Source organism: Lycorma delicatula, chromosome 9 (genome assembly GCF_047948215.1).
Source record: "Lycorma delicatula isolate Av1 chromosome 9, ASM4794821v1, whole genome shotgun sequence".
Lineage (NCBI taxonomy): Eukaryota > Metazoa > Arthropoda > Insecta > Hemiptera > Fulgoridae > Lycorma > Lycorma delicatula.
The window spans coordinates 103,589,966-103,608,828 of record NC_134463.1 but is presented as its reverse complement, the minus strand read 5'-3'; the positions used below and the strand labels follow the sequence as shown (position 1 = coordinate 103,608,828).

The 18,863-nt window shown below is 25.6% G+C and overlaps 1 protein-coding gene across 1 annotated transcript in view; it reads left to right on the top strand.

Annotated features, from left to right (window-relative positions):
- The first annotated feature begins 494 nt into the window (after positions 1-494).
- LOC142329973 (homeobox protein abdominal-A homolog) overlaps positions 495-18,863 on the top strand; it is a 255,944-nt gene continuing 237,575 nt past the window's right edge. The window contains exon 1 of the mRNA XM_075374962.1: positions 495-1,110. Coding sequence (XP_075231077.1) covers positions 495-1,110 — 616 coding nt within the window. The remainder of the gene's footprint in view (positions 1,111-18,863) is intronic.

Here is an 18,863-nt window from a genome sequence, read left to right as displayed (position 1 = left end):
ACGCATCGTAGCGTCGAGAAGATGAGCTTTATTGCCGACGGAATCATTTTTATAGTAGCGGAGAAAAATTGCGTGTAGGAAGAGATTCTAGGCGATTCCGGTAGATGGGGCTAGCGTCTCGATGCCGGGCAAGATGGTGAATATCGAACGACGAACGAGAAAGTCTTCGGAAGAAGGTCTCGGAGACGCGTAATCGAAGAGGACAAAACGAAACGCGCACAACTGGAGTGCGGTTGAAAACAGCGAGATCGAGGCGGGGATTGGAAAGCGGGGAGCGACCTCGCGTTCTGATTGGTCAATCGTGACGCGCCAGTCGCGGGGCGAGGGGGGCAGCAGCTAACGCTCCCCGCATACACCGGGTCATAAAGGATTTGAACAAGTGCACTACACACAACTACACACTACAAAGGGTGAAAATTCTTCCACAATAGGCCGTGTTACATCGATAACCGTATAGATGTCGGGCGCTAATTATTATAAGGCGGTGTGAAAAGATGAGTTCAAAATTCATCATAGATAGCATGCTGCCCAAATATCATCAGCAGTATCCTCATCAGCTGTTGAATCCAGTCATTACGTCGACCAGCTCGTCCGATTTATCGCCCGCGTCCGCCGTCAACTACAGCATCACGACAAACAACTCATCGTCGTCCTCGTCTTCACCGCCTCCCTCTCTCGTATCTTCGGCGTCCAGAATGTATCCTTACGTGGCCGCACACCATCATCATCAGCAACAAGCGGTCGCGGCGGCCGCTTTCGCAGCGTCCACCGGAACGGGTTCGATGGTACCCGGTGCGTTTTCGACGCCCGGATCTTTAGCGGCCGCCGTTGTCGACGCCGCAACGGCCGACAAATCGTGCCGGTACACGGGTAACGTACCGCCCCCTGAGTCTATGGTAAACTATTCTTTACATCACCAGAACGGTGCGGCCTCCAGTTCCGTATCGGCTGCATCCGCCTCTATGGCTGCCGCCGCACAATTCTACCATCAAGCGGCCGCCGCCAGCGTGGCCGCCGATCCTCTATCTTCCTGCACCTCGCAGGTAGCATCCGCTGCCACCGGTCAACCTATGCCTGATATACCACGCTATCCTTGGATGTCGATAACCGGTAAGTCGCTTCAATATATTTATAAACAAACAATTATTGTAGTCGCTTGCTATTTAAAATTCATATTAAGTTCTATTAATTGTTTTATGCGCACAGTATTCATAGTAACGCCTGATACAATATGTTCTCTGATATATGTGTAATTTATTAGATTAATAAAGTAGTTATTTATTTGTAAATGTCGAAATTAACCTACAATTTTCACTTCAATATAACCTAAATTACATAGTCGGTACATAAACTGTTTCGTCATTATTTACCGACAGTCAATAATTTTATTCAATAAACACGCATGCTATTATTTATTGTAGTGCGGATAATTTTATTTGTTGATAATAACTACCGATATATATTTTTCTTTAATTAAGTACGTTTATTATTATTAGACTGTTTACCTGCAAATTAAAATTTAATTGTAATCGATTTCACGCGCATATATGTTTAAAAATATTTATTATATAACTTTTTTATTTTAATCGTATCCGTCCACGGTAACTAGTCTAGTTTTATGAAGGGCTGTTAATAATTTTTATATTTCCGAAAATGTAACGGGTGAAATTTTAAAAACGTTTGATTGTTGTCGCTGTTGTTAACATTTAAATTAATACAACCGCGACCGAAATCTCCATTATCAGTCACTTTAAATACATTTAGGACGATTACATTTGGTATTTAACACCCGATGAATAGAATTGTTAGTCGTGAAATAGTAATTTTTAACATAGTTTTGCGATACAGGTTAACTGTTATTTAGGTTATTATTTTAGCTTTTCACTCATTTTCTATCGTTTGTTATCGCATCTTGAAGTTAATGTCTTGTAATTCATTGAATGGTTACCCTGAATGTGTTGTTTAATTCATTTTAGCTGTATTACTGTGTTATTATTTTATTGTTAATGCATGTGTATTTTTATTATTAATTCTCAGTATGGAGATAAAACCTTATATATCTGTTTTTGTATTTCTTCATAACTTTTCATTTTTGTTACGCTAAACTTTTCTTTAATACACCATTTATTTAAAAATATATAAGCCCGTTTTTATTATTACTATATTTATTCGATTTAATTACTTCGTATTTCATTAAGTAGGGATTCGTTTAGGCGATGAATTAATATTTCATAACTTAGACGATAATGTAAATAAAAATTAGATTATTGATTTACTTTACGAATAAGTTTGTAATTTGCATTTCACATATGCTTTTTCATTTTTTTTCAAATCTGTTTAATTAATTTCCTTTATTTATTTATGTTATTCCTTCGCTATTTCAATGAGTTTCCTTTATTTTCTTTCTCTAACTCGATTACGAATTCCGTTTTCTATTATTTTTTTTAAATATACTTAAATTAATATAAAGTCCTAAACGGAAGACAAAGAAATTAAAAATAGCCTATTTAATGTAAATAATATTTTTATTTTATAGAATTTTTTTTTTAATTCATATAAATATGTTTATCTAAATGTTAAAAAATATATTAAAATTATGATTTTAAAACACATTCTATATATATAAACGGAGTAAATTTGTAAAACTTTACGTTAGCTAATTTTATTACATAATTATTTATTACATTTAGGTTATTTTATTACATAAATTACAGTAAAATCATTTATTCATTGAAACGCTTAAAATTCAATTTTAGATTCGGGACGTAAATCTAATAAAAATAAATCAAAATAAAATAAAAATATTAGCACGATTGATTTTGTTTTTTTTTTGTTTTTGTATGTTTTTTGTTTTTACAGATAGGTTTTATAAACACGGTACGTATATAAAAACGTTTACATACGCAACATTCACATGTTTGCGCGCGCAAAACATTTGACATAATATTAAACAAACGTTCATTGAATGTACAGTTACCTGTATGAAATTATAAGAAATACCCGCCATATTGTGCACCCATATCTAATGTAAACAGTGAATATGTCTTTCCAGTCTACATTAAATTAGTTTGTTTTAATATGACAAAATTAAAACTCTTTTTATGCCTTTTTAAGGTCATAAGGTACAGCCTATATAATATTTCAAAAGTAAAATAAACTTTTAAAATGAATATATAACATAGGAGGCATAATTTTGTTAGTATGAATTATACCTTGTACGTATTACGATTACAATTAATTGCGATAACGTAAATAGTAATGTGACGCGATGTAATCTGTAACAATAATAATTAAATTTCAGTTGTAATTTAAATAAAAATAGTAGTCTTAATAATATAGACACTGCATTAAAAAAAAATTATTTAAGAACAAATTTTATTTATTTACATAATTTAACCTAAACGTAAATAAAATTATTTACATCGATATGCGTTATCATTCATTTAAACAATTTCTATTTCAATTTTTACGATATAATTATATTATAAACTACCGCTTTCAAGAAAACATCTTCGGAGAATGCTAAAATTTAATAAAATATTTATTGCGCTTTAAAACAGAAAGAGATTAGGCATAGTTGTCGATTGTCACTAGCTTTTATTACGGGCCAAAAACAATTTTTAATCTAAATGTGTTACGCCAAAATGTTTAAAAAAACATTTATTTTACTTTGATTTCTATCAAAAACTTAAACCGGTGGACGAAAATTCGTTAATATTTATTTAATATGAAGCGAATTAATAAATTATCGTAAAAATTATTAATCTATGAAAAATATTACCGGTATAAAATAACTAATTTAAATCTTACGCATAATTTATTAAAATTTAGTATATTTTTTAATAAATAAATAAACAAAAAAATTCACAAGTCGGCTTTTGTTTTGGAAAATTTTTAACATTAATTTATACATCATCGTAATGCTAATTTTATTTATATATATATTATCGGTAAGTTTGTAAGATATAAATAGGTTAGGCTTATCGGAAATACGAACCTAAATTAGCCCTAATTTACGTTTTCATTTTATTATTATTTATCATACCCGTTATTTACTTATATATTTATTTTATATTTTATATATATTTTTTTTGTTTATTAAACCAAATAAATGGTTCTATAAAATTAACATGCTGACTGTACTGGTATTTATGCTAAGTATAAATTAATTTTGTATTAGTAAATAAATATATAATTTTTTTAAATAGTATTATACTGATTTTATTACGGGTTTTATTTATTTATTTTTTTGGTAAAGTTAAATAATTGTTTAATTAATTAATTTACTGTTAACTTTGTCGAATATAATTAATTATAAACGAAAAAGTAGCTCGTACGCTATCTATATACCGACGAATAATTAAATCGTTTTCTAAGTAGAAACGGTTTTATTTTATTTTTTTTTTTGGATAATTAAACAAAAATATCTTTTAACGTACGTAGGTAAAATAGCCGTTATAAAACAAAATAGCCGTCTTTAAAAATAATCTTTAAAATTTAATTAAAAATATATATATTCTTTTTTTTAATTGTACGTGCAAGTATCAGTTGCAACAGTAAAAATATTATTTTACCATATAATAAATTAATAGTTAACTCGTTACGGCGATCAGAATTAAAGTTGCACGCGTAAAATAATCAGTTTTTTCTACTTTAAATTTCTTTTTTAAAAATTAAATTATAAATTAATTAAAAGGACTCCTTATTTACTTGTTTTTTCTGTTTAATAAGGATGCCTTTGTTTTTGTTTTAAGTTACAAAATGAAGTATAAAAAAAATATAGGATGTACAACAACACTGTAATGATGTTAAATGTATTCAATGAAAGTTAAAGTTTTTAAATAAGATTATTATCGATTCGAATGTATTCATAACTTAAAATATAAAAAAGTATAGTTCAGTGATTAGTAAAGAGACCTTATCATTATTATTCATTTTTTAGACGTTTAAATTAAAAACGTTGTTAAAAAGTAATTATTATTAAAGGTAGTTGTGATTAATTTAAGCGGTTAACACTTTATTTTAAACTTGTTGAATTTAATTAACCGATTCCAGTAAAATCTATTCTCAAATTTTTTTTATCTTTCTTTCAATCTGTTGTCGGAATAATTAAATAAGCCTATTAACTGTAAAGATATTATTTAAAAGAAATAAGAACTTTATTCCTTAAAAGTGCATTATCTGTAAAAATTAATTTTCAATCGTTATATAACGCGAAGGTCTAGAATAAAAAAACAAAAATTTAATTTTTTCTTTTATTTAGCTTGCACATTAATAAGTCCGTTAATTTTTAATACGTTCTTTATCCGATTAAAATTAGGTTAATTTTATCTAATTTAAATTATTTTTTTTATTTGTATTAAAATATCAGCTGTAAACTTTAAGCCTATATAAAACTATTTACGTATAAGAACGTAGGAGAAAATTAAAACTTTTTATTGTACTTTATTCTCTTATTATAAAAAATATTTTTAACTTTGAAAAAAGCGGGAAAAAAATAGTACCGTATAAGATAATAATTTCACGCGTAATAATTATTATAGGTTTTACTGTATCGGAACATAATACAAGCATATGTATACGACATGATAATTATTTAATTATATTTTTATGTAAATTATTTTATTATTACTATTATTATGATGCAATGAAAGCGAATAAATGTAACCTCAATAATTAGTTAATAAAATTTATGATAATTATTCCATTTCAAAAGGCGTTTAAACAAACACTTCATTAAAAAAAGTTATAATTATGTCTTTAATTATAAATTATGTTTATAATTTTTCTAGGGTATACTTACTGAAAACAGATTATTAGATATTCAAAACAGAAAGTACAATATTTTATATTTGAATTAAAAGTGAATGATTTTAAACTTTTAATTTGATAATTTATTTGAAAATTTTAAATATCGATAAAACGGTTTCGATCTCAAACCAAAATTACGTTCGATTAAAATTGTTGGTTATTTTTCCTTCTTGTACGCAACAATATTTTGTACATGTTTAACTTTAATTAAAACAATTTTTTATAGTTAATTTAACACATTATTAAACAGACAACTTTAAAACTAAAGTAAAATTTTTTGCCGTAGTGTAATATTATATATGTAGCCAAAATTATCTCATCGATACATTTTTTAGGCGTCTATTATAGGGAGCAATTTCATTTTAAACGTTAAATTTTATTCAAACAACCGTTTTCCTTAGTTTTAACCGGCTTTAAAATCGATCCCTAATTATCCGTATAAAAATAAACGTAACAAAAATTATTTTATTTAAAATAACGTACAAAAAGAAATATTTTCACATAACATTAATATCGGGAAATAATAATTTAAAATAGGGTATAGGGTGATGAAAACATTGACATCTTGTTATCTAAAACGATAAATGTTTTTTTTTTTTTTTTTAAATCATCGCATTAGACGGCGTAATTTCTAAACGGCCTAAAAAATTTTAAAAAAGAATTTATCTATTTATTTTTTACGTTTCGTTTTATCCTCGACACAAATATTACTTTTTAGAAAAAATACGGTTCTTACATCGCATTGTTAATAATTTTATATTTTATCGAAAGCGATGTATATTATTACATAATATCGACTTAAAAAACTTTAACCTTAACTTAACATTTGTATTTTGTTCCTCCCGCAAATCCAGGGAATTGTTAAAATATATTTGCTTTTTTGGATAAATCATAAGTATTTAAGATTGTTTCTTTTAAGGGCTAATACGACTTGTTCAACGATAAATAAATGATTACTTACTTTAGAATAAACATGTTTTTTGTAAACGTGAAATTATTTAATAATTTTTTTACTTCGAAATGCTAACGCTCCTAAATATACTTCTAATTCAAATTACCTTTTATAGCGACACTGACCACGCGTAATAAAAAAGTAGACTAAAATCTATTTAACAGAACGATGCAAAATTTTACCTGTCAGCACTACAATTTGTGTTAAAATTTAAGTTTTATATGAAGCAGCGGGAAAACACAGTCGGCTTTAATTTAATGCCGATCGCCGATCTTGCCGTGGGCTCTTCCTTTACTTTAATTTAAAACTAAGTATTTTTTTATTGAAGATAAAAATAAATATTGAAATAAAAATTCCGATGTAGACACCACATGATTTCCTCCTGCATCTATTAAATTACATAAACGCATTTTTTCTGCACTTCATTTAAACTTATTTCGTTTGAAAGTGAGATACGATCTTCCAATTCTTTAATATAGTGTATTATTTTTTATTAACATCAAATATTTATACGACAATTTTATTAATTCAACCGTCTTACCTTAAATATTAGGTTAGAGTAAAAGACCCTTGATTACTCTTTAAATAAATTGTTTACCAAATAATTCAATAATAAAAACCGATTATTCTACACCGTAAGGTCAAAATTAATATTTGTAACCGGTATAACGGAGCTCACTAAACGGAGTAGTTTAATTATTATTAACTTTTATTTATACGACACACCAGAAATCTGAAATACACAACAGAAATTTTGTGCATATTACGCACAAGTAAAAAAATTTTCAACAATCACTTTACATTGAATACAACGTATTTTATTTTTTGGTCAAATAATTTAATGAAATTAATTTTTTTAATAAAATGATAACAATTTTTATTAGAATTTGCTAAGAAAATTAAAAAAATAATACTATTCAGAATTATAATTTTCATTTAGTATTAAATAACCAGATGTGTTACCAAATCTGTTACATATACACATATGTAATGCTAGTTAAATTACATTTACACATTTTTAAAAGTACATAAAATTTTATTTCTTTAATAATTTTTTTTTTCATTTTTTTATCATTGAATTATTATTTATTGTAATTTTTTTAATAATCACTGGTTAATAATTGTTAAATCAATATATTTAAATTAAAAAAAATAAAATAAAAAAAAACAAAAGATGAAGTCTGATTCGAACCGATGTGCCTTCCCTTTAAGATTAAAATATTTCACAAATTAAAATTTTAATTCTAATTTCAATAGCAATCAAAAAAGGAGGTGCACAAGTAGATGTTACACAGTGCTAAATCCAAAATTTCTTCATCGTACGGCTAATCGTTTTTTAATTTCACGAGATACATACGCTCATACATATATACGTACGTACAGACGTCACGCCGAAACTAGTCAAAATGGATTCAGGGATTATCAAAATTGGATATTTCCGTTTAAATATGAAAACCGAAATGTTTCGCGATCACCATACTTCCTGTCCTTCGTAAAAGATCACAATACTTCCTTTACTTCGTACAAGGAAGTAAAAATATATGTTTAACGGTAAATAAGGATTCTGTAAAAATAGGCTCGGATGTTGTTTTTTTTCTTTTTTTTATAGGATAGTTATTACGTATTTTATTTATTTGTAGGGCCATAGAAATAGAAGGTTGTAAACAACAATAAAATCCATACTCGACAATAGATATCTGTAAACTTTAGCGCTAAATTAAAGAGAACAGTCGGTAGCGCTGTTTTAATGGATGTTTTTACAGTTCATAAATGTCACCTTTAAGTGTATCTATGATCGTTTTGTAGAACCACAAAATCGACCCGTGTAGGTACCCTTGTTATATAGGTACGACAGTCTTTTAAGTTTGTATGGAATTTATATAAACTAAATTATTATAAATAAATAAAAAAACACAAACGATTCATCTTATTAACGATCTGTATTTAAAATTGTTATCGGTTTTACCTTTATGTTTTTTAATCTACTTTAATAAAATTGTAATACAATTAAAACGTTATAGAGAAGATAGATAAATTTACATTAAAAAATCTATTTAAACAGCATATATAATGAAATTAATGGCCTATTTAATAGTCGAACATGTTTCCGCCGCTTAATCGTTAAACCATTACTAAACGGCACGTCAAAACATTTTGACAATACTAAACAATGATTTTTCTTCCACCCGTTCTAAACTTTTTTTTCTCGACCGATTTAATTTTATTTTTTATTTTATTCAAATTACTGTGCTAAAAATATATTATTATTCATCGCAATAACTTCACATAAAATACGACCTCTACTTGAAGTTCAGCCTATATAAACGGTACACGCATGAATAAACGTAGAATGTATTATACGAATTTTGCGTATAAATGAAAAACAGTCAAGCGAGTTAATTTTATTATTATTATTATTTATTACCACTGCTGAACGTCAATTAATCTTGAGTCATTTTAATTTATTAATATTTTTTGTATTTTTTTATTTAATTAATATTTTATTTCGTATTAAAATAAGTAATAACTATAAATAATGATTTTTTGTTTTAAATTAACGATATAATTTTATAATTATTTATAAAATATTGCAATCGATGTAATAATTAGTCTGTTAACTTTGTAATAATCGCTATATCGCATCGGTTTATAATTTTAAATGTTAAATCCTAAACAATGTAATAATACTTTTTTTTAAATTTTAAATAAAAATTTTCTTAATTTTTACATTATTAAATAGTTTCGTTACTTACGTGCGGGCATCATTAAGACTTTTTATTTTTATTTTCTCCCACAAAAACATTAGGAAATAGTAAATTATTTTTATAAGAGGTCATGTAAAATAATCATTACCGTGCGTTATAATTTTATTTTTTATTTTTTAAATAATTTACCTAGGATAACTTGCAGCTTATTTGTAGCATAAAGAATACCATTTTTTTTTAGTAAGAAAAGCTTTTAAATTAGTTTATTATTTGTAGATAAAAATAGGTGGAAAAAATTTCAAATGGTGCCAATATTATGATCGAGTGTAAATATTTCTTGATCGCCGTAACATTACAAATAGTACTGTGTAAGGGTTTTTCTTTAATCGGTAAAATATTTTTCTTAACTTTCTTAGTGGCATAATTCGTGCACAGGTATGTATCCGATTGCATATTTATTAAATACATTTCTACTTTTTTACTTCGGTACACTTCAAATTTAAAATGAAATATGATACCGCTTGTTATGATTGTTTTTCAGTTTCCAAAATTTACCTTATATTATTTAACGCGACAACCGCATTCTATTAAAGTGGAGAAAACAGACAAATAAATATTAATCTTAACCATTATATAATTTTAAAAATCCACAAAATATTCAATAATTACAAAACATCACCTTTTGTATAATTTTACATACAATCTTTACATACACATGATATTACTAATATGTTGAAAAAATTTACCCTGTACCGGCAAAGATTAATCTAATAAATTAACTTTTGCAAACGTTATTTTATATTTACATTTAATTAATTTAGGCTTTCTTATAATCATTAATTTTGCGTTAAAGGGGACCAAAATTTTTTTTTTTACTGTAAGAAATAAATTATTAAAATTATGAATAACAGTTTACTAAAATCATAATCATTCGATGAAAATAATTTAATTAAATCTTAAGAAACGAACAAATTAATTTTACCCTCATATGAAATAAGAACTGCATAAAAACATACAATCTTTAAACATCAATTAATTTTACGCGTCATTGAAAATCAAATTTAAAAACATCTAAATACTGACCGAACCAGAATGAACGCGCTGTTGACAAACGTTAGCGCAGACATCTTTTTCTCACATCGATCCGCTTTTTGCCGCCCACTCGATCTACATTAAGTAAATTAAAGTAAAATACAAAAGTTAATTTCAGAACGAATTCGCAGGGTAAAATTGTAAACTTTTGATGAATTATCGATATTTTACGACGCTACTGCATTATACACTTCTGTGTTTTTTTTTTAAATAATTAAAATTGTTTATAAATAAAATTGTTTGTATATTTTTTTAAAGTTGTTCATCATAAACCCATCATTTTGATTACTTATGATATTTTGTTCAGGTGTTGCAGAAATTTGCTACAAAATTATAAATTGTAATAATATACACAAATAAAAACCGTAGAACTGTGTTTTTTTAACAAGCGCTTTTAAGAAAAAACACTTAAAGAAATGAGTGTTTTTAGAAAAACGTTTTTGCAATCAAAAGTAGCGAAATAATGCTCTAGTTTAGTATATATAATCCTCTATTTTAGTTTTTATTATATTATTAAAAACGATTTTGTTTGTTACTTATTGTAGGTAAGAGAGAATTAATCTCAAAATCTCTACAACGTAATTTTTTTTGTGTTACATGTTATTGAAAAAAATATATTAAATTTTGTGAGAATACCATATTCTCGTTACACATCGAGTGAAATTATTAAATAAAGTCTATGTAAATTATCTGAAACAGTAAATACGAGCAAAAATGTAAACAAACTAGGGTCTGGAAACTATAACGCTATTGAATTTTTCCGAGCGTTAAGGTAATGTTTAATTGAAAACTGTAGTTTCAGTTGAATATTTTAAAAATATATTTATAAAAGAGAAATGAGTAAAGAAGAAATCTGCAAAAAAATCTAAAAAAATTACATAAAATTTCTCTTGAAATAAGCGGTTAAAAAACTAAATACTAATTTGCACGATTTTTTATCGTTTCTTTGTATTGTTTATATAAGAGAAATATAATTTTTTAATGATATTTTTTGTGACTTAAATTGAAACAAAGTTTAAATTAGATTATGATCTGGTCAATCTCCATAACGGAATGGTAGCGTCTCAGCCTATCAACCGGAGGTCCCGGCTTCGAATCTCGGTCAGGCGTGGCATCTTTGTGTACGCAAAATAACCAAAGCAGTCGATGCCCGTCATCTAAACAAAAATTGTGATTTTAATTTTTTAAATAAGTAATGTAGACATTCATTTTATTTCGATTTTATTATCATAATAGCAACATAATAATTAAATATTAGGCGTAAAATAAATTACGCAAGTATAACTAATGGAAAAATCAGAATAATATACAATAAATATAATGAAAATAAAATTAAAATATTTATAACAAAGGTTATTTGTTTTTTTTTTATAAAACATGTATAATATATATATATATATATATATATATATATATATATATATATGTGTGTGTGTGTGTGTGTGTGTGTGTGTGTGTGTGTTTTACATATATATATATAGTATTCTCAGCTGTAATTAAACGATTTTATTTCTAAAAAAAAAATATTTAATTTGTAATCACGAATTTAAAAAATGTTTTTCTGAATTCATCTTACCGTATAATTTATTATATTCGTTTGTAATTTTTAGCTGAATTATAACTAACTTGTAAGTAACTTTATTTTTTATTAATCTAGTTAAATTCTTAAGAGATTTAATTTGTTTTTCTTCTAATAGTCCAGTACACCACTACATATTATTTATGAAGAATTATTTGTTACTATTTATTCTTATTATTATTATTATTATTGTTATTATTATTATTACTTATTGTTTATAATTTTAAAAAATACCTGTACCTAATTTTTTTTAGGATATTTCCGATTCCATAAATAGTCAAAAAAAGTCCTAATTTTCTTTCTTTATTTCTAAGCTTTTTTCGTAATTTTATTAATTATAAAGGACGAAGAATCAGGTTATTATCTCCCGAAAACTGCGATCTGTAATAATTCTGTAGCCTATGTAGGTAAAATAAACTTTAAAAATTATAAATAAAACTTCCGAGATTTTAAAGTAAATAATAAAAACTATACTTTTTAATTCTTGTGTAAATTTTAACATTTTTAGACGGCCGGAAGCGTATCGAAGAAATAAGAAAACTTATCAACAGTGTCCTAATCGTTCGTATTGGCGTCTACGTCGAAAATATTGTTTGTTAAAAAGGATTATTTTTAGTTTTTTTTTTTGCATTTTTAAAGTCGATTTAAATATTTATTTTATCTTTTATTATTATTTTTTTTATAAATTAAAGTATGCGCTATGCTTACCGATAATTTTTTTTATACCGGTATCACTCGAATAAAAAAAAAACAGTTTTTGTAAGGAACGAATATTGTATATAAAAATTAGAAAAGAAATTCTGAAAGATGACTTACACAGACTACCGTCAGGCGTAGCTTAAGTTCCTCTCTAATATGCGAGATTGTGTATTATCTTTCAAACTTAATTTCTTTTTCAGCAATTTTGTTGTTTAGCGTAAAAATATTATTAGCACGGGTGAATATGTTTGTTACGTTACAAAAATCTGATTTTCGATGTAATAAATAATATTTTTAAATTTATTTTTCCAACATTAATTTTACTATTTAAAAAATATTTTTCCTTTGTTATCTGGAATATTCTACCGCCATCGTGTGCAAAATTATTATTTTCATAAAAAATAATAACGAAATCGGTGTTGTTCGGTTAAGTTTTTAATATAAAAATGCCTACAGCTATGTATCGAATAGAAGACCTTTTCTTTTTTCTTTTAAATATAATTTTTTTTCATCAACCGTGAAGAAAAGTCGAAATTATTCGCTCTCCATTTTTTAAACTTTAGTAGGCTTTTGGATTACGTGAAATTCATTTTTTTATAATGTTTTACATATTTTTAAAAATGTTTTATCCATTTTTTTTTTTTTTTTTTTAATACTATATTATTATTTTAATATAACTTATTGTACCGTTACAATTAATTTAGAATTTTCCTTGATGTAAAAATAATTTAAAATTTCTTGGAAGTTTTTTCGCTAATTTTAAGTTTTTAAAACAAAATTTTACTGGAATTATTTTTGTATAAATAATACGCGTAACAGATTTTTGAAAATAATAATTTCATGAGCAAACAAAAAATATGAAGATTATTTTATAGGTCTGATTTAATAAAATTTCTTTTATATTATTATGTATATCATTGTTATACCCAAATTAATGACGCAAGCTATTTTATTAACTTCTGTTTTATCACATTTATAAAAAAAATCGTCTGGAAGTTTTACAAATTAATAAATTAACGTAATTAGTGCTTTTTTTGCTTTCCAATGTAATTATATTTATGTTGTATTGTTAAGCGGGTTGTGGGCATTTTAGTTACATTGTTTTTTTTGTTTTTTTTTCTTTTTGTTTAGCTTAATTAATAGTTACTTTTGTCTACATTTTATTTACTTTTTTGTTATTAAAAAAATACTTTTTTTTTGAATTGCTGTTTAAAGTTTGTTGTATGTTTTGAAATACATTAATGAGTTGACACTGTTTTTTTCTATTTTCTTTTTTTTTATTATTATTACAACTCTGTTTAAAAAATTAACTAAGCGTGTACCACACCTTTATTTTAATTACAACTTTTTTTTTTAAATATAAAATTATTTTTTATTATTATTTCTCTTTAATCAATAAATTTTCCTATTAGTCGTGACGAATAACCGATTAACTGTTTTTATTAAATATAACTGCTGATCTTATATCATTAGTAGCACATTTATTTTTCTAACAGAAATTGTTTTTATAACAACACGTTTATTTAAATAAAAAAAAATAAAAAAAACGAATTAATATATTTTACATTTTCATTTATGATATAAATAAAGATTATTAATAATTTTAGATTTGTCGATAAAACGTAATTAAATTTAACATAAAAAAATACGTAGCATAATAAAATTAATTTTTAATCGCGACTCTTAAAACTTTTAATTTATTTCATAAATAAAATATAAAAAATAATATCAATAACCTTCAATTAATTAATTTTTAATCGAATACAATTAATCGTCCTACTAAACAAAGTATAACAGAATTACAATTATAAATTTGTTAACAATATTTTTTGGATTATTATTTAATGTAATTTTTTATTTCGTTTATAATAATTTAAAATTATTTTCGTAAATTTATTATTCTACCGAAATATAAATTTATAAATCGGTCTGGTGTTAAAATCATTCCTTTATAGCTGATTTTTCCAAGTCAAATGTTCTGAAATTTAAATCCTACTATAATTTAATTACTTTTAAACGGATTTAAGTATACTAAACAGCGGATACCTGTGTACTTTTTACGGTTTGGGTTACATTAATTGAACTGAGACTGAACAAGACTCTACTTCGTTTACATTCATACATATATCATCCTCTGAAATAATACCTGAATAATAAAACCCGGAAGCTAAACAGGAAAAAGAAAGAAAGGGTTAAATTAACCAAACATCTCAGGAGTGGTCGGCCTGAGTCTATACAAAACTGCAAATCATTTACATGTCATACATCATCCTCATCTCATTGGGCCGTGAGGGAAGGTGCTTATTGTTCACCAGTTGAATTAGATTGTAACGTTCACATTACGAATAATAATAATATTATAAATATTAAATTTAACATAAAATAATACATAGCATTATATAATTAGATTTTAATCGCGACTGTTAAAACCGTAAACATATATCGCCCTAAACAATGAGTTTAAACAATTCAAAATATTTTTGGCTAAATGTTAGGCTGTACTTAAACATATAATTCAAAATTATTTTTCGTTTTAATTTAAATTATAACAGTTTAAAAAATTCCAATTTCACCTTACACGTTAATAACTTTTTGTTTTAATTTTCTTTAGCGCTACTTCATCCATAATTATAATAATAATAATAATCATGTGATTATTATTATTGCAAAGGCTTATGGCTATTCTAGTGAACAATAAAATAAAATTATTCCAAAATTTGACCATTTTGACTGGTTTATCGTATTTAATTTTTAGACGAGTATATAGTTCTGGTAAGCTATCGTTTTGAACAGGATAATATTTTATAAAAGTCTGTAAGAAAAATATTACCTGAAACATGTCTCCGATTCTTCTTCTTTTTTTTTTTGGATACGCCCACCGTGCCGCCTATTTGACCTGCGTTTTGGTTACATTATTTTCTGATAGATTTCGCTGTTGTCAGAAAATGTTTCTTGAAAGACTTTATATCTTTAGATATTATTATTATACAATAGTATCGCATACCTACTTAACATTTCGTTTAACTATAAAAAAAAATGTTTAATTTGTGTCAAATTATTACTTAATATTCTTTTATAAACCAGCCGACACAGAGTAGGTTAAAACTTTACAAGGAAATCGATATCGGATTTTAAAAAAATAAATAATAACTATTTTTCTGCTGCAGATATGTTCTGTGTTTTTAAGAAGTTCTCCCTGTTACAATTTTTTATTTTAATAATTTATTATACGCTAATCTTACTTTTCCCTTGTTAAAAAAAAAAAAACAAACTATTATATTCTACTTAAAAATTAGTGACTTCTGCGGTAAAGTACCGCTACTTCTTCATCGGTATTGACATTTGACACTCGCTGAAACATTCATATATCATTAAAAAAACAATTTTAAGCTGTAATCGTGGTCGTATCATATTTGAAATCTATACGAAAACAACGGAAATAATTTTAGCAAGAATATAATAAAATAGACCGTTTAAATCGGTACGGTTGTAATTTTAAAAATGAAACGAAAAGTTGTGAAAATATTAGGTTTCCAGAAATCTATTTTATCGATCGATAAACATGTTTAATTCAAATAATGAGCTGTAAAAATCTTATATTGAAATAAAATCGCTAAGAAAAAATCGTTGAAAAATGGTTTAAAAAAACTTATTTTAATCTAAAACTAGATACACATTTTGGTTACTAAATAATTATCATCGTTTCCTTTCTGTTTACTGATGACAATTGGTTAAGTAAATCCGTGTTTTATTTTAATTCTATTTATTTTTTGTAAACGGTCTTTGAATGATTTGTCTGTATGTAATTTCGGTTAAATTTCGTTTAATAAATTTTTGTAATAGCGCATTATATGATAAAAAGATAATCCATACATTATATAAAAAATAAAATAAAATTATGCAAAAGAAATAGATATTAGAAAGGATACACGATGATATATTTTACAAAAATTATTTTTTCTATTGTTTCATGAAAAAATTTATTTTGTTCTTAAAATACAATATGAATTGATCTGATTGAATTCACAATTGATGTGAGTAACAAGCAACGGAGTAGAATTACTAATTAAAAGTATGGAAACGATTTCGATCGGGAAGTCTAGTATTTTATTTTTTAATTATCGATGTACTGATGTTTTATTTCTTCTATTTATTTTTATTGCTGTAGATATTTGCATGATTTTATTAATGTACTGTATTCTGTGTAAATTGTCTTAAATGTAATGTAGTTTTGTAGATATGTTTTTGTGTTTTATATGATTATTTTAAACCCTTTAGAGCGGTGTTAGTTTTAGTTTTAATTCTATTATAATGATGCAGTATATAATTTGTTTTTTTATCTTACATACTTACTTGAAGTAGCATGTCGTATAAAAATAAAACGTAAAGTATCGTTATAAAGTAGATTAACCAGCGCCGGGATATGAGCTTGTCAAATAACAAAATATAATTATTAAATAAGATTCACGAATTAGTATGAAAACTACACGATAAAGAAAAGCCGAGCTGAAATACCAAAGTTAACATACTAATGTTCGTTTTTATGTTTTATTTCCTTTTTTTAATGTTTTTAAAATTTTCATAAATATATTTAACAAAAAAAATCGGTTACTTTTTGGTGTACGCATATAGCTTTTAAAATAACAATTTATAAGTAAATCGCGTAACACTGGATTAGGTAATTCAGAGAATTTACTGTCAAGATTGAATTTTCTCTCCTTTTAAAAACTAATGCAGTGTTTTAATCTTTTGTACTATCTATTTTTAAACGCGTTTATAATTTAGTAACGTAATAGATATAGAATTAAAATAATTTGAGGATCGTAATCTAAAATCGTTAATAAAATTATTTACTCTAAATTTTGGTACTGGAATCGAGTATCGCTTTAATTTATATATTTTTAATCAAGCGAATCTTCGCCAAAAGAAAGAGTGAAAAAAAAACACAAGAAAACGACAAAGGGTGTTATCCACAGTAACGGTATTGCTTCTTTTGAAAGGCGCGACTTTTCATTCGCTAAAAAAACGTACGCTAACACGATAATACCGCTTCGGTGTGCATTTTTCTTTATTTAAAAGCAAATAAAAAAATTATTAATTAATAGGCTTACATATATATGAAATAATATTTTTCCGGGAAAATCGATAACCGCAATATAAAGATAAAACGACCCGTTTATTTTTTATTTATTTTTTATATATCATAGTAGACATCATGACCGAAAGATATAAAAAAAATAATAACTGATATCACAACCACCAAAATAAAACCGATTTCGTTGTAAGTGTTAGTGAATCACGTTATGAAAAAAAAAACATATGAAATCAAATGTTGAATAATAAAAACCTGCGAAAAAAATTTAGTGTGAATGTATCCCTGAAATTCGTTTGTTTGTCCTGAATTCTAAAAAAATTGATATTTTTAAAATTACAAATTTTCCTACAAGGTTGTTTCAAAGTACACCAAACAAATGGTTTAGAAAAAAAAGCACGAAAACCAAGTAAGCTATTCTATCGTTAAGAAAAACATCTATTTAAAGTAACATTATATTTTAATTGAAATAGCCCTGTGGTGAGTGAACCTTTACCTTAACCTTCAATTTCTTTTCCGGTCGCGACAAAAAATTTTGTTTTGAGGGATTAAGTGTTTTTCGGGGTTTTTTATTATTCATCTTTTTTTTTCATAATGTTTCTGTCATAAGGATATTCATTAACACTTTTACAACGAAATTGGTTTTTTGATAGTTGTCCCGTACGTTATTAATCAGAAAAATTTAAAGAAAGTAATTTCAAGAAAAATAGTTTAATTTTAAGTGACGATATATATTGTTTTGTTTTAAATTATATTTTCACGGATTATTTGACTAATACTTTGTTACAAGATCTACATTCATTAATGCTGTTATATTCCTATAAATTTATTGAATTTAGATAAAATCGGTAGTTTCATATTTTTAGGCTTGAAGTAGTTAATTTTACAATTTTTATCGTGAAATTACAAAAAAAAGAAGCGTACATTAATAAT